The 22080-nt window shown below is 48.5% G+C and overlaps 9 protein-coding genes across 9 annotated transcripts; 4 read left to right on the top strand and 5 right to left on the bottom strand.

Annotated features, from left to right (window-relative positions):
• Positions 1–39: 39 nt before the first annotated feature.
• Positions 40–1625, top strand: V1508DRAFT_416506 (histone-fold-containing protein). The gene is made up of 5 exons (XM_066940216.1): positions 40–456; positions 557–690; positions 784–902; positions 950–1137; positions 1198–1625. The coding sequence occupies exons 1-5, from the start codon at positions 322–324 to the stop codon at positions 1468–1470; spliced, it is 849 nt and encodes a 282-aa protein (XP_066796098.1). The 5' UTR covers positions 40–321; the 3' UTR covers positions 1471–1625.
• An 85-nt stretch (positions 1626–1710) lies between these two features.
• Positions 1711–3383, bottom strand: V1508DRAFT_111180 (glycoside hydrolase superfamily). Its single transcript, XM_066935872.1, has 2 exons — positions 3226–3383; positions 1711–3157 (listed from the first exon to the last, which is right to left on the bottom strand). Exons 1-2 carry the CDS (start codon positions 3299–3301, stop codon positions 1920–1922), a joined length of 1314 nt encoding a protein of 437 aa, XP_066796097.1. The 5' UTR covers positions 3302–3383; the 3' UTR covers positions 1711–1919.
• A 2553-nt stretch (positions 3384–5936) lies between these two features.
• On the top strand, positions 5937–7635 carry V1508DRAFT_416501 (uncharacterized protein). The gene is made up of 4 exons (XM_066940215.1): positions 5937–6254; positions 6314–6691; positions 6753–6853; positions 6909–7635. The coding sequence occupies exons 1-4, from the start codon at positions 6237–6239 to the stop codon at positions 7348–7350; spliced, it is 939 nt and encodes a 312-aa protein (XP_066796096.1). The 5' UTR covers positions 5937–6236; the 3' UTR covers positions 7351–7635.
• V1508DRAFT_110892 (uncharacterized protein) lies at positions 7418–11021 on the bottom strand. Its single transcript, XM_066935871.1, has 5 exons — positions 10205–11021; positions 9928–10150; positions 8571–9876; positions 8386–8523; positions 7418–8339 (listed from the first exon to the last, which is right to left on the bottom strand). The coding sequence occupies exons 1-5, from the start codon at positions 10611–10613 to the stop codon at positions 7485–7487; spliced, it is 2931 nt and encodes a 976-aa protein (XP_066796095.1). The 5' UTR covers positions 10614–11021; the 3' UTR covers positions 7418–7484.
• Positions 11022–11204: 183 nt separating this feature from the next.
• V1508DRAFT_416498 (uncharacterized protein) lies at positions 11205–12232 on the top strand. The gene is made up of 2 exons (XM_066940214.1): positions 11205–11299; positions 11462–12232. Exons 1-2 carry the CDS (start codon positions 11285–11287, stop codon positions 11972–11974), a joined length of 528 nt encoding a protein of 175 aa, XP_066796094.1. The 5' UTR covers positions 11205–11284; the 3' UTR covers positions 11975–12232.
• Positions 12130–14053, bottom strand: V1508DRAFT_416494 (S-adenosylmethionine synthetase). The gene is made up of 6 exons (XM_066940213.1): positions 13943–14053; positions 13870–13885; positions 13686–13760; positions 13594–13621; positions 13309–13528; positions 12130–13259 (listed from the first exon to the last, which is right to left on the bottom strand). Exons 1-6 carry the CDS (start codon positions 13975–13977, stop codon positions 12479–12481), a joined length of 1155 nt encoding a protein of 384 aa, XP_066796093.1. The 5' UTR covers positions 13978–14053; the 3' UTR covers positions 12130–12478.
• Positions 14054–14663: 610 nt separating this feature from the next.
• On the bottom strand, positions 14664–16788 carry V1508DRAFT_416491 (transcription factor CRF1-domain-containing protein). Its single transcript, XM_066940212.1, has one exon. It carries the CDS (start codon positions 16635–16637, stop codon positions 14937–14939), a length of 1701 nt encoding a protein of 566 aa, XP_066796092.1. The 5' UTR covers positions 16638–16788; the 3' UTR covers positions 14664–14936.
• A 51-nt stretch (positions 16789–16839) lies between these two features.
• On the top strand, positions 16840–20346 carry V1508DRAFT_455524 (mediator complex, subunit Med16). Its single transcript, XM_066942618.1, has 10 exons — positions 16840–17258; positions 17316–17679; positions 17735–17869; positions 17925–18036; positions 18085–18681; positions 18737–18847; positions 18909–19307; positions 19362–19472; positions 19533–19781; positions 19834–20346. The coding sequence occupies exons 1-10, from the start codon at positions 17224–17226 to the stop codon at positions 20241–20243; spliced, it is 2523 nt and encodes an 840-aa protein (XP_066796091.1). The 5' UTR covers positions 16840–17223; the 3' UTR covers positions 20244–20346.
• On the bottom strand, positions 20239–21963 carry V1508DRAFT_416484 (uncharacterized protein). The gene is made up of 2 exons (XM_066940211.1): positions 21127–21963; positions 20239–21064 (listed from the first exon to the last, which is right to left on the bottom strand). The coding sequence occupies exons 1-2, from the start codon at positions 21805–21807 to the stop codon at positions 20726–20728; spliced, it is 1020 nt and encodes a 339-aa protein (XP_066796090.1). The 5' UTR covers positions 21808–21963; the 3' UTR covers positions 20239–20725.
• Between the last annotated feature and the right edge of the window lie 117 nt (positions 21964–22080).

Raw genomic sequence — 22080 nt, 5'->3', positions numbered from 1 at the left:
TACTAGTCATTTGTAATAATGCACACGTCTTTCTGACGCGTCTAACGCGCCGGTCATATGAATAACCCAACGCCGCCTCACAAATGGGTTTTTGGAGAATAGGTGAAAACCAAGTCGTTCACGCCGCACCCCCGGCACCCACGCAATTTACGCGCTTGTCACTAGTCTACACAGTTGGCGGAGATTTGCTATTGGAGTAAGGGCGGTATTGTGTGGGATATTCTGAAGATTTCGTGTGCAAATTTCCTGGCTTAATTGGACGCGGATTACTCGCCGGTCTCACATTACGCGATTCGTCCGCCGGCATCGTCACCGCAAGCAATGCCACGGGGCGTGAAGAAATCCGCTGGCCAGACGGGGCTGGCGGAAGGTACTCCTACTGTCGGCGACGTGGCCGGCATACCGACAGCCTCGCATTCACAAGATAAAGACAAAGACAAGGCCTATGGCATCGACGTGCGTGTTCCCACATATTACCATCCCTGCCCATGACGAATTTTGCGTACGGGTAGATGGGTGGTGGATATTGGCAAACCCCGACTAACGAAGGATTTAGGATTACATGTTGCCCAAAGCGACGGTTACCAGGTTAGCCAAGCACGTATTGCCCGCCAACACGCAGATCCAGAAAGACGCCATGACGGCGCTGTCGAAGAGTGCGACCGTGTTTATAAATTATTTGACATCTACGTACGCATTTTTTTTTGCTTTTATCCATTTTTACTGTGGTGCACGGAGGCGATGCACGGACGAGGGTGGACGGAGATTAATGCTGGTTGTTAGAGCGAATGACCTTACTGTCGGTGCTGGCCGGCGGACCGTGAATCCGAGCGATGTGTATAAAGCTATCGAATTACTGGAACTGGAGTTTATTTTACCGCGACTAAAAGCGGAAGTTGACAGTACGTTTTCTGCAATAATTTTGTCATTTAGAATGCTAATGGAACAGAATTCGTCGAGGTCGCGAGCACGAAGCACAAGAAACCTACAAAAGCCGGTGCCGCGGATGACGGTGAGATTGTTCTGCCTGGTGCTGAGGGAGAGAATGGCGAAGGGACGCAGGTTGTTGAGGATGATGACGCAGAAAGGACTACTAAGAAAGCAAAGATCGGAAATGGGAAAGTGGTTGCGCGGCAGGTAAGTTACGAGTGTTCGAGTCATGGTGTGAATTTTGCTGATAATTTTTGCACTTTGAAGCCTTCGGTCCGGGACGAAGATGAGACTGAAGTCGAGAACACGGATGAAGATGAAGTCGAGGAAGAAGACGAAGACGACGAAGACGACGCAGAGCAACCAGATGATGGCTCGTCCGCCGAGGACGCGTTCGAAGATGCAAAGAACGGCATGGAAGACGACGGTGACACGCTCGAAATGACCGACACTCCCAATCTTGGGGCCACACGGATAGACAAAGTGCTTGCGAAAGATCCGGACGCGCTGTCGGGTAGCGAGGACGAGGATAGCGATTGATTTGTTTTTGACGGTGGAAAATTATTATGCATATGCACGATATTAAACGAAACAGATATAGTAGTGGGTAAACAACAATATCACATACTAGGAGGGGTACATAAAAATCATTTCGTAACGCATAACTTCTATTCAAACGCAATCTCAATCTCAACAACTATCCAACGTTCGTATATGTAGATCCCGTACTTTCATTAGATTCCTTCTTCCCATTCGACAATGCCATTTGATTCGGTAATTGTCGCATAAACATTGGTCGTTGAAAAAGATTAGACAAGACAAAGCACGAGCATAACAACAAAACCAAAATAAATCATAGAAAAGCGTTATTTATAGTGACAACTAAGGTTTGTAAACTTTTTGTGTCGTCACCCGGCTCTCGGTTTTCTATTGTCTTTTAGATTTTTCTTTTTTTTTGCTTTCTCAGCACATAGCGCGCAGCGCATCGCTTATGAGTCCAGGATACCCCAGTATTGCTCGACACCAAACTCGCCTGGGGACTTCCAGTAGTCGTTGAATGCGGTAAACTCAATCAGCTGATCGGCAATATACTCAACCAACGACGAGATAGCAGCTTGTTGGTTCGGGACAGATGGGACAGCTACGCCGTTGTTCTGACCCTGCTTGGGCCAACCAGATTCGGTGATGAGGACATCCTGGCCAGGGCAGACAGCAGAGACACGGCCAATCTGGGTTTGGACAAAGGAACCAGAGTCAGCGGCAACAACACCGCCGTCGAAGAAGGGATGGCAGTTGACAGCGGCATAGTCAGAAGCCGCGCATAGCGAGGGATTGGCGATGACGGCTACAAAGGTGTCGACAGTGACAACGGGACCATTGTAGCCTGCCGCGCGGAGAAGAGAGCGACCGGTGTTCACGAAACCGACGACCTCAGCGGCAGCGTAGGTGCCAGAGTTGACGAGCTCATTACCAATGGCAACCGTGTAGACTTGGTCCCAACCATAGGTACCAGCAGCGGAGCTGATGGTGCTGATAGCGGAGTCAAGTTGAGTAACGTCATAGACACCGATGAAGAGCTTCTGACTGGAGGAGATGGCAGCCCAGACGTTCTCAACCTGGGCGCAGTCGACACCATAGATACGGATGAGTGAGTAGGATTCAAACTGAGCAACGTCGGACGCAACTTGCGAAGCAGACTTGCAAGTACCGTCGGCATTGTAAGGGGAATAGACGATACCCTTCGCGCCGCTGAAGCTGCCAGACGAGGAGGAGCTGGACGCAGCAGCAGCAGAGGAAGAAGTCGAAGCGGGCGAGCTCTCAGGGGTAGTGGACGTGGACGATGTCGTGGGCGCGACGTAGACTGAGGTCGAAGTGGAGGTAGGAGCGACGTAGACTGAAGACGAAGTACTGGCAGGAGCGACGTAGACGGACGTCGACGAGGACGAGGATGAGGATGAGACGTCGACAGCATCGACAGCGGGAGCGGGAGCGACGTAGGCGACCGACGTGGTAGTAGGCACAATTGGGGTGCTGGAAGACGAGGTCTCGATGGGGTTACCCCACTGGTCGACAACAGCAGTGACAACGACGACACCGTCGGAGTTCTCGTATGCCTGGGCGGTGGCGGTGACGGTCGCTTCGACGGTCACGTAGACGACATCAGGTTCGGCGTCAGCAACAGGTGAAGGCTTGCGACGATGAAGGTTGTGGGCATGGCGCTTTTGGACTGTTCAGTTAAGACAATAGTTAGCGATAATCGGAATCCGTATCAATGCGCTAGAAGAGTGTACACACCACTGACGGGCTGGGCAAGGACGATCTGAAGAATAGCGACGAGAGCGAGAAGAAAGATAACAACGGACTTGGCCATGACGAAGAGCTATGCACCTGAGTCTGCCGGAGTGGATTCGATTCGATTCGTTGGTAACAAAAAGACGCGTGTAAACAAAGGAGAGACTAGTGTCTGCCAAGCGATTAAGGATTGAGAAGAACCGTGAAGTTGAGATAAGTGGATAATTGACGATTGAAAATCAATTAAGACTTGCTAGTGAGGTAAAGGAGCGACAAAAAGGACGATGTTGCAGACGGTGGAGACGCGGCAGTAAAGAGTGACTGAGAAGCGAGGAAAGCAAAGCACAAACTTGAAAGGAATGACTGAAGCGCCCGGCTGGAGACGTGGTGGAGGATGAGTAAAAGAGCGTGAAATGAGGGAAGAAGCAGAAGAAGTGAGTGTTGGGGGAGGCGTTGCGTTACAGATGCAAGCCAGCCGATTAGAGCAGAGCAGAGCAGAGCAGAGCAACGCAGAAAATTGGCCCGGGTGGTTCGTCCAGGCGCCGCCCTGAGCAGTTCTTGTGTCACCCAGGCACAAATCTGCCGCGCAAGTGTAAACAAACGCAAATCATGAAGAAAAAAAGGGGGGCTTGAGTTTGTGCAACCCATACATTAGCGTTGTCACGCTAGACTATATTCAGTTTAGTTAGGGCGCGATTTCGCAGCACAGGCCCAGGAACGCCAAGCCTAAAACAGTGTAGTTGCATGCACGCAAAATTGCACTACGCACAGTTAGCATGCATCTTTAATTTCGTACGAAATGAACGGTTCTTTGACACAGTAATTTCGGGCATCGCAGTTGGCGGAGTAAATTATGGAAAAGTCGTCAGTTGTCGAGGCGGGCAGCTAGCCAGCCAGCCAGCAGCAGAGCAGCAGCAGAGACAGTGGCTGGGAGAGAAGAATGCACAGGATAGGCGAACGACGACGACCGGTGGCTGGCACTCCAGATACGCGGGAACGCGACAACTCTTGCACGCGTAGCGGTCATTCATCCCCAAAATAGTGTTACGAGCAATAGTAGCGAGGGACTACTATTCCGGGGAGAGACGCGTATGTCGCCTGTAGGGAGTGCAGCCAATAACCGAAAACAACCTGCGACGGAAAACGTTCCATCTTTACCGTAATGGCAACATTAATTATATAACAGTGGCATGATACTAACTTAGAGTTTCTCACGTCACGTTTTTCTGGTTCTTTTATTCGCGTTCAATTAGAGATGGCAGCTGTCACTCTCTCAGGTGAAAGTTGAGCCACCTGTCAAGTCAATAATAATAATCGACAGCAAGCCCGCATTCCGCATTCGCATGCCGAGCCCGGCACAAATGTCATTATTCATTTCCTGTTTAGCCTCATCGATCAGACGTCGATCTCCCGGTAAAAAGCCATTGCATTGTTTTTTAACACACTCTGTTACATACACATTCTCTTCTGATTTCAGTTAATCACCGTGGCGCGAGTTAGTTGGGATTACCATCTAGCATGACATTGCAATTCGTTTGATTGTCTCGATCGCATTCTATCTCCTCGTATTGTTCGTAATAAGGCTCGTAAGAACAATCGCGTCCCTCCATAGCAGGACGTGTCCTCGGCAATTCTCCTTGCAAACCCAGCCCTAAATCAACTATCAAAAATGTCTGATCCTAATGCGCTATGTTACTCATCTGGACTCATTAATCTGATTTACACAGCTGTTGCTACAATTATTATTTATTGAAATCTGCGTATTACGTGTTGCATGTCCATGAACGGCCAAGTCAAACCATCCGTGGTACTATCATGCAATTTCACCGACTAACATCATCAATACATATTTGTACCTATAAATCAAACAAAACAACCAACTCCATGAAACAAATCCAACGGACCGTATAGTCCTTCATAATACACCACAAAGGACTGTATCGAAACATAATGCATATTATGCGCGACCCTACGCTGCTCACAACTGACCCAGACATCCTTTCTATATTCTCGACCAGCACAATTCTAATCGTAAACCAAAGGCTGTGCCTTCGCGTTCTGCTGCGCGATCGCTTCTTCCTGCAACAGCTTACTCTTTCCTTTCCGTCGCTCGTCCTCTAACTTCGCGGCCAGCTTTCCTGTCGATTTCGACGCGTTTCGTCTCTACCGTCTCATTAACCCAACGTCCCACAAATCTGCACTGCCACCCAACAAAACCGCAATACGATAACTCACCTCTGCGGCCAAAGCAGCGGCAACCCTCGGATCCTCCGGAGGCGGCGAAGTTCCAAAGTCTTCTCCGCCCAAAGTCTTCCCCGTCCGTCCCGTACCCGTCATCCGCGACGACGCCGTCGCCCCTGAGCGCGGTGGAATACCTTGCTTCCTGACTACACCTCCTGACGTCGACGTCGCTTGTTTACTCGATGTTGCAGGCCGCCCGCCCGAACCTAGGCGCTGCCCATTTCCCGCTGTGCCAGCTGCCCGGCGTGAGGGTGGTTCGCCGGGAGAAGAGAAACAACTTCCCATTGTTGATTCGTGAGTGCACCGTTGAAAAAGGACTAAGTCGACCAGTAGTTGATATACCGGCTCGTGGATGATCTCGGCGCAGATGATCTCGGCACAAAACAGTAAGTATAAACAACCGCCAGCACTCTCGACCACTATATATGTTCTCCCGAGTAATCTCCTACTCTTTTCTCGTAGCAAAAGTATCAATCAGATACACCTGTCCGGAACGTGTTGCTACCCGATAGATGTCGTTAAGTGAATGTGGGCGCCGACGAAGAGAAACATGCCCCAAGCGGTTGATATTGAGTTTCGATGACGACGTCACCAATCCGCTGGTTGGGCGCTGATTGACTTTCTGGATCTCATCTGATCTCGATTTTTATAATTATTTTCCTCCTGCCACCCGCAGTCATTATTTATGATAATTTGCTATACTATCGTCTCAGACACGAATAGATTCTGATACACTTATTTCTGAAGTCGAGAGTGCAACAACAGCATTCACGATGTCGGGCAAACGAAAGGTATATGTTATCCCACATACACTGAGCAATGTCAAAAAACTAAACAACCATATCTATAGGCAACAGCAGCGTCATCCTACTCCAAAAAATCCAAGCAAGATCCCTCCAACTCCACCGCCGTCGGCGCCCCACAAAAGAAAAACACGGCAGTGTACATAACAAACCTCCCGCGCGATGTCACCTTTGACGAACTCGAATCGGTAATCTCCAAGTACGGGTTAATCGCAGAAGATATCTCGACCGGCAAGAAACGGATAAAAATATACACGGACGACGACGGGACCCCGAAAGGTGACGCGTTGGTCGTATTTTTCCGCGCAGAGAGTGTGGCATTGGCCGTGGATATGCTTGATGAGTCGAGAATTCGATTCGAAGGCAAGAGGATGGTTGATGGACACGAGGTCGAGATCGACAATCCCGTTATACGGGTGCAGCCGGTACGCACATTGCTGAGTGGCGTCTTTTATCGGGTTTCAACGACTGATTTTGTGTACATAGGCGGACATGGGCTATAAAGTCGAGAAAGAGGCTCAGCCAATGCAACAACGGACGGCGCGCGAGAAACGCGAAATATTAAAGAGCGTGCAGCGCTTGAATAAGTATGTTATTTTTCGGTCTACGAATGAAGGAAGTCCCGCGACTAACTGGACACAGTAAACTAACAGATTGGGACGACGATGATGCAGAGCAACAATCCACCACCAATAAACGGTGGAATAAAATCGTGATTCTCAAGCACGTGTTCACGCTCCAGGAGCTCGAAGACGATCTCACGGCTGCCCTCGACATCAAGGAGGATATCCGGGATGGATGCGAAGAGATCGGCCCCGTTACTAACGTCGTCCTGTACGATCTAGAGCCAGACGGTGTAATGAGTGTCAAATTCAGGAACGAAGACGATGCGCTCGACTGCGTAAGTAAAATGGACGGCCGATACTTTAGTGGACGCCAGCTTGAGGCATCGATATATGACGGTCAAGTACGGTATCGAAAGTCCGGAAAGAAGCATGGAGACGAAGACGACAAAGTCGAAGAAGAGCGCCTGGCCAGATTCGGAGAGTGGCTTGAGCATGATGAAGCCGACGGTGACGATTGAGTCAGTGTATTTTTACGAATAAATGGGGCGTTTATGTTTTCGGTAGAATCTAGTTCAAATGCACACAAGCGCTATACTATTCTCCAGAGTGACAAAACCGTAACGCCGATCCCGATATATACAACTATTTTTTTTCACGCATCCTCTTCCTCTCGCGTTCGCAAATCCCGATTAATAAACCTCCACACCTTCCGCGCCGCCTCACGGCCAACACTCTTTGCGATAGTCGACTCCGACATCTCGCATAGCTGCTGGAAATTCTCCACGTCATACATCAAATTCCGGTAGTTCACTGCCGTAATCCCAGGCATGCTACGCAACATATCCATTGCGGCCTGGTTGTACAAGTTCGACGACTCACCGTTCTCGCCCAGCTCGTCTAACCCGACATTTGTCGCTGTCTCGGGATCCGGTTCTTCCTGATTGCGTTTGAGTTCGAGAAAGATTTCAGCGGTCTGGTACGGGCTCGAGGACCAGATTATGCGGATGTTTGGGAACGACAGCACGAGTAGAACCAGCTTTGCTTGCAAATCGTACCCACCCGTCGCCCCGCCTGCCCCGGCTGATACTGACGCCGTCGACGCAGACACGTCCGAGAAGGGGTCGAGCGAAAAACTCTTGTTTTGGTCGAACTCGATCAAAAGCACCACTGTCTTGTAGTACTGCGTCATAGTCTCGCACTGCGAATATAGCCGGCCGTCTCGAAAACTGCTGATCAAATCCGGAACGCTCTTGCGCTCGACACAGATGTGCGGGGAGAGAATGTAGTCGCCAACAGTCAGCATAGAGGGCACGACGATGAGCTGACGACCATGTAGGAGGGACGGGAGCGAGGACCTGAATTCACGCATGTCCACGATCACTCGTGGAGGTGTCACTATCACGTCCATGCGTCCACCGCCGGCAATGCGGGTGTTGACTTTGCGCAGGAAAGCATCCTCTGGAGCGGCCATGTCGTCCACGTCTGTTGTCATCACCATCGCCATATTCTGCTTCCGTCAGCGAGACTCGTAAACGAGAATGAAAACAACATACTCCTCGCTCTCGGATAAGTTTCGAAAACGCATCTTTCTCTTTGCGAACGGCGCTGAGGTAACGCTGCTCTTCTATCGAGCCGCCATAGTACATCAAGTAGATCTTGAGCTGTCTATCCCTATTCGACGCACGATACACCTGCATCGTTAGTACGTTGCCAATTCAGGTCAGAACTAAGTACATACCTCTAGTCTACGAATAAACGCTGCATCTGGTTCATACATAATAACGTATTTCGGCTGCAACTCCTCCAGTACGTAATCATCCATGTTGCCGTCATACGGGAGCACAGCGACAATGTCATTCATGTCAAACAGCTCAAAAAAATGGTCATCCAAATGATTATCCAATGCTTCAGTTGCCGCCACCGTTCTCGCGATGTTCGACTCGATATCCTCGTTTTCAAAGGTTTCTTCTAGTAACTGGACAACACCGGACGAATCGACTTCGTCCAAGTCTATCGCGATGGCAGTGTTCTTTCGCAAAGAAGAAGTCGCCGCAGCAGACCCGCCGCGAACACGCCGGCGCTTGTTAGGTGGTGGTCGGCCTCGAAATTGTGGTTGCGAGGATTTGTCTTTGTCACTGTTTGCAGTTCTTTTCTTGTCATCTGCCTTTTTGTCGACAAACAGCTCCTGGCGTGCGTTTGCAAAACCTGGCTTCCAACTGACGTATTCACGCAATTTGCGCCTCAGCATATGCCACGCAGCGCCGCGATCTTCCTGCTCTTCCAGACTCTTGGCATGCCCACGCTCGGAGAGGTATTCCTTGATCTGTTCGCACGTTCTCTCCTCAGCGCACATGACAAGTACAGTATTCGCTCCGCCACCTGCAGTCGCCTGCGGAGCTGCAAACAACTCCGCCGTAATCTCGTCAAGGAGCATTCCAAGCTGGTCCCACTTTGGCTGCTCCTCTAGCACAGGCGTGATTCCTCCAGGAAATAAATCACTCTGGGTCTCCCTATCCTCGGCGTTTCCGATTGTGTCGCTAATCGGCGCGCCGACATATACCCGCTGTCTTGCGACAGTAAACAGCGCATTCGCAGCATCAAGGAATAACCATGGAGAGCTATTCGACCTTGTGCTCCCTGCTCTAGGCGTATTGGCCGCAATCACTATATCCAGCATCTTATTAAACGACACACAATCGTAATTAAGAAGGTAATTCAGAATCTGTCTCAGCGTCGTCAAATCCGCGACCATCTGCCGCGACTTATAACTTAGTCGATGCCAAACCGGATCTAACTGCCTCCGAATTCGCACGTCAAAATTCGAGTGGAGTGCGTTTTCGACGGCCCACTCGTCGTCGTCGAGGTCAAGAATAGTGTTGTTTGACCGCCGGAGCTCGCGGAGACAGATGTCGACGCATTCGAGGACTGCGGTCTGAATTTCTTTCATTGATGGCGTTAGGCTTACGGAGACCTCGATTACGTCTTTCAGTTTCTGGTGAGTCGAGGTGCCTTGTTCGAGGGATTCGGCAACCAGGAGTTGGAAACTTCTTCGCATTAGCTGAGTAGTACAATTGGATGACGGAATGGACGCTTACCGTGGCCATAATGATGCTTTCCGGAGAAACATGTGTTTGAGCATATTCGTCAGGGGCGAAAATCCAGTTATGAAGGACTCTGGCATATCTGAGAACGCTTTAATAAACCCGGACTTATTCTTTTCCCGAAAGAGTCGCAATATAAAAGCTTCCTGTGACGTTGCTGTCACTTTTTCGGCATTTAGAACAATAATCCCTGTAATCTTATTCGTTGCGATGATATCTACCAAGAGTTAGCCACATTGTAACCCGAGGATCCAAATCTAGATCTCCTCACCAGACAGTATATCCACCACCAAGATCCGCGATGTAACTGCAAAAACACCACCAGCACTATACAGCATTTCCCGTCTCTCGAGACTCATCATCTCGGTATTCACAACGGTTAACCCAGTCCGATTCATACTCTCCTTGTTCAACGTCCCCAATTCAGCGAGACCCTCGCCAATCCACTCGATTTCCCTGTCATCTGCGCCGACTATTAGAACGAGATTGCCGCCGGCGACGTCATATGCGTGGATCAGGTTCGTGACAATGCGGGGTAGACCAAGACCGCGGGCTATTATCACCAAGGCGTCTTCTTCGAGGAGCTCGGTGACGAGGGTTTGCTGGTACGCTAGCGGGAGCGAGAGATGGACTTCGCCGACGTCCTGCGACTGCGATGGTTGTGTCTGTGACTCGGACATTACTGATGACGCTGCGCTCTGTTATTCCAGAGTGAGCATTGCGGCTGTGGCTCTGAGGAGGTGGACTGAGCGGACTGAACCCGGCTGGCGGATGTCAAGAACGATGTCTGGCGACGCGATTGATTCCAACGCGTCAAATTGTTTTGTTCGGCAGTCCCGTAGAAAAGAACCCCCAGTTTTTGATGCTGGAATACTCTGGGCATTCGACTGCTCGTCTAGATAAAGTAGATCCAAAGATCAGATTGTCTTCGTTCGCAAATGCTACGAAATTTATGCATAGGCCAGGCTGAATGACCTGTTGATCAACGCGAATTACTAAGCAACAAATAAGAACAATAAAAAGTAGCAACAATTTCACCGTGCTCTCCTAACAGACTATATGCCATAAACCTGCTCTGCAAAAAAAAACTTAGGAGAGTCATATATCGCACATCTCACAGCTCGCAAATTGAATGGTTGGCTCACGTGATATGAGGGGTGACAGTCTTCGTCAAGCCTGGAGACATGGGGATTGGTGGACGCAGCCGCCGTGCTCCAAACTACGCCCGCAAAACCTGCAAACCGCTCGACTTCGGAAGAGTTTCCGTTGCTGTTCTCGACGCAAATCTCCACTCACCACCGCATATTGCTCCATTCTCATCAACCGGACAAACCGACAATTGGAATTCACAATGTCTGCTGTCGCTGTATGTATTTCTGTTTTTACTGTATGATGGAATTGTGATGAGTGTGAGGAATTGAAAGGATGTGAAAGGTATTTGCGAATTACCGATCAATCACTTCAATCCTCAAACATCCTTAAATTCCGAAATTGGGATCGAATTAGATGACTAATTTGTGAACTAAAGCGTTCGGCCGCTCTGAAGCTCGACTGGGCTAAGGTCTCCTCATCTCTCGGTCTCAAGGGAGCGACCGTCGCATCTCTCCAATCCTTCCGCAAGCGCAACGAGGACGCTCGCAGGAAAATTGTCGAATTCCAGGCCCAGCCGACGACGGTTGACTTTGCGTACTACCGTTCCGTGTTGAAGAACAGCGCTATTGTCGACGAGATTGAGTCTGCGTTCAAGTCGTTCAAGCCCGTTACTTACGATGTGTCCGAGCAGATCACAGCGATTGAGATGTTCGAGGCCAAGGCTATCGAGAACGCGAAAGCGACTGAGGCAAAGGTCGAGGCTGAGCTTGCTGACTTGATCAAGACGCTTGACAACATTGAATCCGCGCGGCCATTTGAGGATCTTACGGTTCCTGAGGTAATTGCTGCTAAGCCTGAGCTCGAGACGAAGGTAAAGGAGATGGTGACCAAGGGAAGGTGGGATGTTCCTGGATACTCGGAGAAGTTCGGCAGTCTTGCGGTTATGTAAAGTGGCGGTGTGGCGTACATCGGAGGAATACAAAGTTAATCATATTATCTTTAATTGGATGGATGTAATGGAGGACAGCCTTGTTGTACTTTATTTGGTTAGACTCATTCACCTTAATGGACATTCAGCATTACAATTCATTGAATTAATGTTAATGGAGACCGACCTAGTCATTCGATGTTATTTCGTACAAACGATCAAACTATTCACAAGTTCATACAAATCGATCATACTCTCGACATTCATCAACTCTCGAACCACGACCTCTTTACTTTACATTAACGAAAATCTATCTAATAAAACAGCATATTATCTAAATTCTTCGACGGCCATCTGAGTTGATTACAATCAAAATCATTTACAAACAATACAATAACGAATACGCATATCGCTGAGCCATCATAAAGTAATGCGTCCCTACTTACGCCCATCCATTTAATCAATATTAATTATATAAGCAACTTTTTCTACTCTCGCCTTTATGCATGCTGGTGAACTGGCAATTTAGAGAGTGAGCTTGCGGGGCTTCTCCCAGGGGTTTGCCTGGTCAGTGAAGTGGCCGTAGGAAGCGGTCTTGAAGTAGATAGGGCGAGCAAGGTCGAGATCCTTGACGATGACACCAGGACGTAGGTCAAAGTTCTTGCGGATGATGTCCACGAGCTCGGTTGAGCTATAGTTGCTGGTGCCGTAGCTGTCGACAAAGATGGAGAGAGGCTCGGCGACACCAATTGCGTACGAGAACTGGACAAGCGCACGCTTGGCAAGGCCCGCCGCAACAAGGGACTTAGCGACCCAGCGGGCGGCGTAGGCAGCGGATCGGTCGACCTTGGTGTAGTCCTTGCCGGAGAAAGCACCACCTCCGTGAGCACCCCAGCCACCGTAGGTGTCCACAATGATCTTACGACCGGTCAGACCAGCGTCACCCTGGGGACCGCCAATGACGAAGCGGCCAGATGGCTGGATATGGAAGACAGTCTTCGCGTCAAGGTACTTAGAGGGGATGGTCTTCTTAATGATTTTCTCAAGAATCTCAGATCTGAGATCAGCGGTGGAGATGGATTCGGCGTGCTGAGTTGAGATGACGACGGTGTCAACTCGAATGGGGACAGTCGAGCCATTCTCATACTTGTATTCAACGGTGACCTGGGTCTTGGTATCGGGGCGGAGCCACGGAAGGCTACCGTCACGGCGGGCAGCGGCGAGAGCAGCATTGAGCTTGTGGGAAAGGACGACGGTCAAGGGGAGAAGCTCCTCAGTCTCGTCAGTGGCATAGCCAAACATGATACTAAATTCAATCAATATCGATTCCATTTATGTCAAAATGTAAAACTTACCCCTGGTCGCCAGCACCGAGGTCCTCAAAATTACGCTCTACGTGAACACCCTGAGCGATATCGGGGGACTGCTGCTCAATGGCGACAAGAACGTTGCAAGTCTTGTAGTCGAAACCCTTCTCAGAGTCATCGTAGCCAATGTGCTTAATGGTGTCACGGACAATTTTCTGGAAGTCAAGCTTCGCACTGGTGGTAATCTCACCGAAAACCATGATCATACCTGTTCGCGTCGTGTCAGTATCTGCACTTAAGAGTATCATCGCTAGCACTGCAGGCCCAGCATACCAGTCTTTGCGGCAGTCTCGCAAGCGACCTAGAGAAATTCGACGAGTTAGATTTTCCCTATAGATAGCCAGTTGCGGAAAAGGGCGACATACCTTGGAGTATGGGTCTTCCTTGAGGCACGCATCGAGAACGGCGTCGGAGACCTGGTCGCAAATCTTGTCGGGATGCTATTAATGGCAATTAGCATTGACGTGAACAATCCCCAAACTCATTTAAACAGCGAGAAATGAATTATTGACATGTCGAGCAGACTGGCAAAAAAGTAAGAGCACTTACACCCTCGCCAACGGACCTGATAAGAAGTTAGCAATACAGACTAGAACAAGGAACGAAGGAACTGGGTTCATACTCGGAGGTGAAGAAGAAATGCTCGGAGGAAGTCATGATATATGCGTATGAGTTGTGAATGCAGGCCAGTTGCTGTTCGGTCGGGGAGCGAAGAGAAGATAAATAGGATTTTACCCGAGGCCAGCAAAACAAAGGAGAGCAAAAGAGCGGCCAGGACGCGGACAAAATTTTTAGACTAGTTATCAGCCCACGCAGAACGAAAGATTCAGAAATATCAACGGCAGCAAAACTCTATAATGCGAACTTGTATCCCAGGTTAGTAGATATGCTCTAACTGCCCGTGAATTAAGCCGCCAGGCATCATAAATCATGTATTATCATTATTTCGGCATGAGTAGATACTTATATAATTTCTTATACTACTCTAGAATGATGTGGCGGAAGGAGAGCAAGCACCGGTGATGTCTTTGGTACAGCTGGTGGACCCCTAAGTGGTGATATTTTTGTAACGTGTAGTGATATTTCTCAGCCTTGAATGTTGTGGCCCACGCAGCTAAGCAGCGGGAAACTTTAACTGCTCGTTCACGCTCCCGCCCCTGAATTGCGCAATCCATGGCTCGGGTACGAGACCCGTCATATCCCTACATTCACAGCGTGTGCTGACGTATTCGACAGCGTGCCTGGCCGAATGCGAGTCATTGGCTCGTACTCGGAAGTAATTAAACAGTTCGGACTATCTTCAAATATCAATTGGCAGGCGGTATGATACCTTGCGCATCATCCAAGTTAATCAACAAGTAAATTTATTTTTCGCAACATATCATGAGAACTATAATCAATTTTTGGCTGTCGCAAATATAAACAAATAAATGAAGGCATGTCTGAATGATATAAAACCCAGGTAATAGCCGGCGCAATAATGACATGACACTAAATAATCAAAATCGCAATATGTGAGAAACCGAAAAAATCGTCAAATACGATTCACATAAACATTAACACCCCGACCTTCCATCGCAATTAATGACAAATGAAAATGAAACATGACATATGTACTATATACTTCTATACTGCATGCTAGAGCTATTCCTAAAAGCTGACAATGGGAATTTGCTATGGAACTTGCCCGCCCAAACGGGTGTCGACGTTGGACCAGGTGTAGTTTCAACTGTAGACAAATCTCCTTGCTCATCGTCATTGTCTAGCTCGCTCATGTAGATGAACTCTTCTAGTGCAACATCGCTCCGCTCACTGTCACTGCCAAACGTATTTGGATCAAATGTGCGCGAGCCACCCCGCAGAGCGCCACGACTGCGAGCTGCGGCCGCCATAACAGATGGCGAACTGGCAAAATCATGATGATGCCGACCATGTCCGAGAGGCATGTATGCCCCAGTGTCAACGTCGCCGTCACTCCCTCGAGGATACGGAGGAGGGCTAAGTGTCCGTGTTGCGAGACCATTGATAATTCCTATCCGACGACCAACAGGCAGAACCCACGACCCTAAAACAGGCGGTTTGCTAGCCGTAACCGAGCTCACAAGTATCTCAGTGCCACGGTGACCCGCTTTCCTATGGCTGGGTGGTGGAAGATTTTCGTCTTCATCTGTGGATTCGCCGTCGTCCGCATCATAATAATTGCCAACTCTTCGTACACTCATTTCGATTCCCGATAACTCATCAGTCTTCAACTCGAATCCTTCATTGTCATTGTCAAGCTCAGACTCCTCAAGGTCGTCGCTGAACGTGTTGTGGCGCTGGCGTCGGCGACGCTTCGAAGCTGATTGAGTATGTCGGTCCGTCAAGTCCTTGCGGTCATCTTCGCTTGACTCGCCAGACGAAAAGAAGTAGTCAAGTATAAAGGAATCATCGTCAGAGTCGTGGTATTTTCGTGGGGCTGTAGACACGATGTGAAGCAGTGCTGGATTGCCTTTGTCAACGAAGAGCGTGTCAGCGAATGGCAAGTCATCGTCATCATCATCGGACTCGGCCACCGAGCTGGAGTCTGAGGAGTCCGCTAGGGCAGCAGCTAGTCCAGCCACGCCCTCTTCGGCTTGCTCCAGATCTTGAATCGACAGTTCTTCAACAATTGCGGCTTCTTCCTCGAGCTCAATTTGCTCGTCGTCCTCAGCGGCATCGTCCTCAGCTTCATTGCTCAATTGAAGCTCGGCCACTTGATCGTAGTGATCGTCATCCTCCTCGTCGAAGTCGACCTCGTCATCTCCGTCGCCTTCTTCATCCTCTACATCCCCATCGTCCCCGCCCTCGTCATCGTCATCTTCGTCGTCGTCATCTTCATTGTCTTCATCGTCTACACCATCAAACTCGAAAGCTGCCGAACCAGCATCCTCAGCCTCGGCTATGAACGCGAAGAGCTGCGTATCCAGAATATCGCGATTAGACTGGAAAAAAGCGGACGATGAAGCACTATTGCGCCTCCGCTTTGGAGATCTCATCAATGGCCTGGCGCGCTCGTTAGCGTTGGCAGAGTGTCTCGCGTTCCTATTGTCACTGCTGTCCGAGCTGTAAGGGTTATTGTAGGCAACAGGCTGCTGTTTCTGCCTCCTAGTTGCCCGTTTCTGTTTATTACTGTTTTTCCGCGAATAAGACGTCATCGACGACGAATACTGCTTGCGTTTTCCCTTCGCACTATGCGCTAGAGCGCCTTTGCTGAACGGTGGTGTGCTGCCGCTTGTAGCGTGTTGATGTGTGATGGGATATTTACTCTCTTTCCTCTCCGATTTCAAGATGATCATTGCTATTGGTGAAAAAGAAAGATATCCTAGTTATCATCGAGTATGCACTGAGGCAGCAGTAGAATTTGCTAAATAGATGGCTCGCTTTAAGCAGATGTCAGGTTGCTAAAAACACTTGAGGCAGTCGTGAAATCGGCCGAGCGTATAGTGTGATCCCAAAATTTTTTTTTGGCTGTTGGAAATTTGGCACCAAACTGCGGGACCTGAAGGGCCCTTGGAGTAACAGCGCTTCCATTGCGGTCTCAATTAAGCATTTTCCGTTGTAGTTACCACCACAGACGCAACAAATCATGATCTCGCCAGTTGGGACTTTGCAGGGTTTAACCACCATAGACTTGTCCAGGTTCACCAAGTCCGAGTAGGGAGGGGTTCTACTATTAAGGGAACGAGCACATGCGGTAGCCCTGCCGCGCACTGATACAAGGCATTCACTAGCGCACGCCGTACCAGCATTCTCACTTACCACGTCTCTCTGTCACTTAATATCTGAGTATAGTCGTGGTATTATTTACATAGCTTGTGTGCTTTCGGCTTCGCTCAGGCACAAGGCGAATGTACTCTAGACACCGATAGACTGGTAATAAATATGACGATAGAGAATAGGCTGGGCAGCTTTCTAAGGTAATAAACTTCGAGCTTATACGATTATTTACGCTACTGGCCTAACGGCATACTTAGTACCATTGCCTGGTCAAAAGTAGGACTGATAGCATTTGCTTCCAAGCCAACTCTAGATGATCCAGCACGAGCATCGCAAGTTTATACTTCCTACATTCACTGCACTGATGGCGAACACTGGGATATAGCGAAACCGCAACTCTTGGAGGATGTCAGCAGAATACACGATAACGCGCAGATAGCGCATTTAAGTTGGAGTTTCTTCGGCGTGGAGCTCGCCTGTATTGATGCAAGTGGACGGGTGTCGATATTCCTGCACAATGGACTTCTAAATCACTTGTCATGCGTATATCAGTCTCCTTCACCTGCGGACGGATTTTCCGCGGGCATTGTTGGGTTTAGGTGGCTGAATATGAACAAGCCAGTAGGTGTCCGTGAAAGAGTCAAACCAGAAATACCTGCTAATAGGTCGTTTGTAGATATTGCTTAATAATCCTGCCACTCGACAAGGTGATAAGCAGTTTCACTATGGCATTCATAAAGTGAGTCCGTTTGGCCCATGGCACCCACATCCTAATAAGCAAGCCTGCATTGGAGTTGTTCGAAGTGGAAAGGTATCGCACGAGACGACCAGAAGATGAGACGCGTCAACCTAATATTCTGATCTAGGTCAAATTTTGGTATCAACAGGACGTACGGTATCACGAGATTGTTCAAGATTTAGAGACAGATTTGCTCCCAGAAGATTACTATAACATAGCGTCATTCGGGTCTGACCGAGGTACGCTATAGCTCAAGGATTGGACGATGTACATGCTGACTTTCTTAGATAATACACTAATCCTGGCTGTATACTCTGCCACACGGCATAATCTGAAATTATTCAGGATATCAATACAATGGAAAGTCTTGGCCACGGGCAGCGGAAACCCGCCGCAATCCAAACCAGACGCGGAGTGGGCAACAATACAAGTAAAAAGGATATACTCCAACGAAATATACTGTCCAAGCCATAGTCAGCGAGAGCTGACCCACTTGGAAGTGGTTTCGCCTACGAATCACCCCGAATCCAGATTAGCTGTCTACGCTGTGCATTCTTCGGATAAGGGAAGCACAATACAGAAAATCGAAGTTGTGACATTGCCGATTATGTTACATAGCAATTTTCATGCGTTGGGACTGAGACGGAATCCAATGCCTGACGACCCGAGCGATATCGTGCAGTTTCAAGATTACCATGATTTAAATAGGAGATTGATAGGGCTGAGCGCACTCTATGCTGATAATATCATATGCTGCACATATGCTGATGGGTCAGTGGAGATGCGACAACGGCTTACTTTTGTGGAGACGTTACCCCAGTTCAACCCACAAAGTGTGCATAATCTTTATGATGCAGGATTTGGATTTCCCGATGCCGAGACAGGTTAGGAATTTCATGTATCGTTATTTTAATTTAAGACCATATTGACTTCTATCAGCTCTCGAGATTTGCATATCTCCGAATATGGTGGCGTTTGTGCTTCTCAATGCAACTGGGCAGCTCAAACTATACTACATGAGACCCATCTTGAAGGTGGAAAATAACGATGGTACGTACCCTACTGGCACTTCTGTTATGCACACAGTATGCTGATTGACAATATATTACAGCATCAGCGCCGATTGCTGCAGCAATAGCGTTACGTCACACACTTGCTTGTTACAGTACTATGACAAGTGATGATATAATACTCATAGCTAGTGTGGAGTCACTATCGCGGCCGGCTGATTTTCAGCAATCTGTTTTGAAGCAGACGCACCGCGCTATCGGCTTCTCACTAGATCTACCTAAAGACGTCCAGGCCGATAAGTTCTTGGTCCTTCCATCTCTGCAAAAATTGCTGAGTTTGCAAGCGTCATTGGGAACCCTGTCTGGTTGGCGGAGAAGTCCAGCGGGTGTAGTGGCATGGGCTTCGATTAATCTGCGGTTGTTTTCGTTTGCGCTGACCTTCACCCTGAAAGCTACACATCAAAAGCAACCAGGAGGTGGCGAGGGAGAAGTTAAAGGAGGTACAATCGCCAGGTTAAGAAATGATTGAGCTCGTGCTAATAAATTGGCGACAGATACCATTATTACGTTTCTCGGACTTGCAAGATGGTGCATAGATTTTTTGGCGTACCTAAATCAGGATCTATTCGAACTAGGACGAAATCCGGATAAGTTTCTCAAACCAGGTAAATCACATCAGGACATCTGCGAGTTAATCACAATTTCATCTGCTGACAAGACTTAAGACTCTGTGTCATTGCCACTCATCATGCTCTTAGGAGCCGTTCCGCGTCTCTTAATACGGTACACGCTGCGCGGGTTAAGAGGCCTTGAGCAACTGATTGCGCGTAACAATAGTAAAGCTGACAGTGATCCGTTTACGCGACTAGCGTATCAGCAGCTGGACGAGATACTCAGGTCTGGTCCTGTTCAAGTCGGCACATTTGAGAAACTAGTTAATGATGTCGATAATTTCATGCGAACTAACTTTCAAGGTAATGAGTACTATTGTTTGCAATAGCATGTTGGCGCTGACGGTGTGCATAGACCCTGCTGAGCGATTAGTGATGGAACAATCATTATTTTTCAATGCGAAGATTCCAGTCGAGTTACATTCTGTGGTTCACAGGATCCGTGCTGTCTATCTTCAGCGGATTAAACCGGACGTCGATATCCCGACTCTGTACTTCTATCCAACCAAGTGGTTGGGAATAACGGAGAGATATCATGTCGAAGAGGCTGACGACGTCGAAATAGATGGGCTACGCAAACAACTTATGAAACTAGATGACAGACCAGCGTGGCGGCGTTGCGTACGTTGCGGGTCAATCGCGACCATAGAAGACTTGACAAAGACCTATAACAAATTTCCAAGTATGTGGACTGTGGCGTTTCAGAGAAACTGTATTTGCGGCAGTTCTTGGGTGAGGTGCTCAGATCGTAGTCTATTAAAGTAAATTATGTGTATTATACGTCTATGTAGGATTAGGATTAGGGAGATAGTAAATTCTACCTGAATAATATTGGAAACGAGTTAAAAATGGAAGGAAATAATACAAGATATATGTACAGTAAGCAAATAGCTTCGAACCCGACCACTCACAATCGACTTAGAGAATTAGTTCTCACAGAAGTATTACGGTTCTGTTTGCACAATCAGAAATTTTAAATTGTCTTAAGCCACACCACGTACATAAATCTTACAACCGAAGAAATGCGTCACCAACTGTAATAACAAATTCTGGGAGAGGGGGCCAACGCGCATACGTTCTAGGCTGTTCCTCCATTTCTATCTGTGCTCACTTATGAACTCGCTGTTGCGTCCGACCCGTACTTCTCCTTCACCTCGGCGAAGAATTTCTTTTTGTCGGCAGAATATTGATCAAGTGCCCGCTTGGCTGAGTCGTCGTATTTCTATCCGTTCATTAGTTATGTCACATTAGGGCGTATCAAACTTGAGGGAAATTACTCTTCTGTCATCAACCGAGAGAGCACGGAAACGGTCTCCTAAAAACCGGGCCCGCTCAGTAATCGGCATGCTTCTTGCTTCGGGAAATAACGTAGTCGCATCTTTTAAGAAGAATCCATAGGAGTTTCCAGGTCTCTTTGGTAAACCGGGAAGCCGCACGAAGAAACTTCTACCAGAACCTCTCACTTTCTTCAGCGATCTAACTCGCTTGTTCTCTTCCAAAATTCCATCCACACCTCTTGTCTCCAACAGCTTCTGGACGTCATCCTCATAACGAGCCTTATCGGCATCTCGCAATTTTTGTAAACGCTAAATAAGGCATCAATAACAAATTCAGAGATAACAATATCAAGGATAGATATCCAACTTACCTCCAGTTGAGACTGAGGCAGCGAAACGAATTCTACCTTTGCCAACCGAGCAGATTCCGGCAGGCTTGTCGGCCCATGCTCAGATTTATGCTTAGCCATGAACTCCTGAAGAAAGATCTGCCACGTAGATTTTGGTCTCTTAACCAGAGGGCGCCTAAGAGCCGCAAGCCGTTGCTTTTCTGCCCTAGCGGCTTCCTTCTCCTTCTCTGCTTTCTTCCTTTCCCTCTGCTTCAACTGTAATGCCCTCGCTTTCTCCTTAGATTTCTCCCTAGCTTGTTTCTTCCTTTCAATCTCTGCCTTCTTCCGAGCGACCAATCGTTCATTTTTGGCTTCAGTCTTAGCCCTAGCTTTAGCTTTCGCCACGGCAGCACGTTGAGCTGCCCTTGCCTTTTTCTGCTCCTTAGCTGTAATTGCTTTCTCCTTCTGAGAGGTCGCCCTGGTCGTAGTCTTCGCGGATTTAGTAGACTTTCTGCCCCTCACAGTAAATGTTTTGTTCGCTTTGCTCTTCGAGGTTGCAGCTGTCATCCTCGTAGCCATTCCACGAGACATCGAGTTTCCATTGCAAATATTCCATCTAGACGTTAATACTAGAGGCAGCAAAGTCTTAGCGATCGGTATATGCTGCCCCAACGCAGCGATGCGAAGACTTGATCTCGCAACCGCTATGGTAACCCGTAACATGATGCGAGAATAAAATTAAATACAAGTCTTGAGAACGCGACAGATTCGTTCAATGACCCTGCTGACAGAATCGTTCAAGATGGCGAGCGATGTGATGAACAGTTTTATGGACGTCACGAGTGAACGCAAATAGCCAGGGGTGGCTGGGTGATGAGCTCCCCCGCGGTCGGTAAACAAAACGCAAGCATGCCGCAGTGGTCACTATGACGACAGGCGCGCTCCGTGCTGGGAGATACCCCAGCACCAGCACGCGTCTCCATATATGGCAGAAGT

This window comes from Lipomyces doorenjongii (assembly GCF_038497915.1).
Source record: "Lipomyces doorenjongii strain NRRL Y-27504 unplaced genomic scaffold V1508scaffold_21, whole genome shotgun sequence".
Classification (NCBI taxonomy): Eukaryota; Fungi; Ascomycota; class Lipomycetes; order Lipomycetales; family Lipomycetaceae; genus Lipomyces; species Lipomyces doorenjongii.
The sequence above is the reverse complement of the archived record's forward strand: the minus strand, read 5'-3'. Positions and strand labels throughout refer to the sequence as shown.

Excerpts from the sequence above, each read along its gene's own strand:
- V1508DRAFT_416506 (XM_066940216.1), top strand. The coding sequence starts at position 322 with ATGCCACGGGGCGTGAAGAAATCCGCTGGCCAGACGGGGCTGGCGGAA. Across the intron at positions 457-556 it reads ACAAGGCCTATGGCATCGAC|GATTACATGTTGCCCAAAGC; the intron begins GTGCGTGTTCCC and ends CGAAGGATTTAG. Across the intron at positions 691-783 it reads ATAAATTATTTGACATCTAC|AGCGAATGACCTTACTGTCG; the intron begins GTACGCATTTTT and ends GCTGGTTGTTAG.
- V1508DRAFT_111180 (XM_066935872.1), bottom strand. The coding sequence starts at position 3,301 with ATGGCCAAGTCCGTTGTTATCTTTCTTCTCGCTCTCGTCGCTATTCTT. Across the intron at positions 3,158-3,225 it reads CCTTGCCCAGCCCGTCAGTG|TCCAAAAGCGCCATGCCCAC; the intron begins GTGTGTACACTC and ends TTAACTGAACAG.
- V1508DRAFT_416501 (XM_066940215.1), top strand. Across the intron at positions 6,692-6,752 it reads CCGTTATACGGGTGCAGCCG|GCGGACATGGGCTATAAAGT; the intron begins GTACGCACATTG and ends TTGTGTACATAG. Across the intron at positions 6,854-6,908 it reads AGCGTGCAGCGCTTGAATAA|TAAACTAACAGATTGGGACG; the intron begins GTATGTTATTTT and ends AACTGGACACAG.
- V1508DRAFT_110892 (XM_066935871.1), bottom strand. The coding sequence starts at position 10,613 with ATGTCCGAGTCACAGACACAACCATCGCAGTCGCAGGACGTCGGCGAA. Across the intron at positions 9,877-9,927 it reads AAAGCATCATTATGGCCACG|TTTCCAACTCCTGGTTGCCG; the intron begins GTAAGCGTCCAT and ends AATGCGAAGAAG. Across the intron at positions 8,340-8,385 it reads AACTTATCCGAGAGCGAGGA|AATATGGCGATGGTGATGAC; the intron begins GTATGTTGTTTT and ends TGACGGAAGCAG.
- V1508DRAFT_416494 (XM_066940213.1), bottom strand. The coding sequence starts at position 13,977 with ATGACTTCCTCCGAGCATTTCTTCTTCACCTCCGA. Across the intron at positions 13,622-13,685 it reads AGGAAGACCCATACTCCAAG|GTCGCTTGCGAGACTGCCGC; the intron begins GTATGTCGCCCT and ends GAATTTCTCTAG. Across the intron at positions 13,260-13,308 it reads CTCGGTGCTGGCGACCAGGG|TATCATGTTTGGCTATGCCA; the intron begins GTAAGTTTTACA and ends GATTGAATTTAG.
- V1508DRAFT_416491 (XM_066940212.1), bottom strand. The coding sequence starts at position 16,637 with ATGATCATCTTGAAATCGGAGAGGAAAGAGAGTAAATATCCCATCACA.
- V1508DRAFT_455524 (XM_066942618.1), top strand. The coding sequence starts at position 17,224 with ATGACGATAGAGAATAGGCTGGGCAGCTTTCTAAG. Across the intron at positions 17,680-17,734 it reads GGCTGAATATGAACAAGCCA|ATATTGCTTAATAATCCTGC; the intron begins GTAGGTGTCCGT and ends GGTCGTTTGTAG. Across the intron at positions 19,308-19,361 it reads CGAGGGAGAAGTTAAAGGAG|ATACCATTATTACGTTTCTC; the intron begins GTACAATCGCCA and ends AATTGGCGACAG.
- V1508DRAFT_416484 (XM_066940211.1), bottom strand. The coding sequence starts at position 21,807 with ATGTTACGGGTTACCATAGCGGTTGCGAGATCAAGTCTTCGCATCGCT. Across the intron at positions 21,065-21,126 it reads TGCCTCAGTCTCAACTGGAG|CGTTTACAAAAATTGCGAGA; the intron begins GTAAGTTGGATA and ends TGCCTTATTTAG.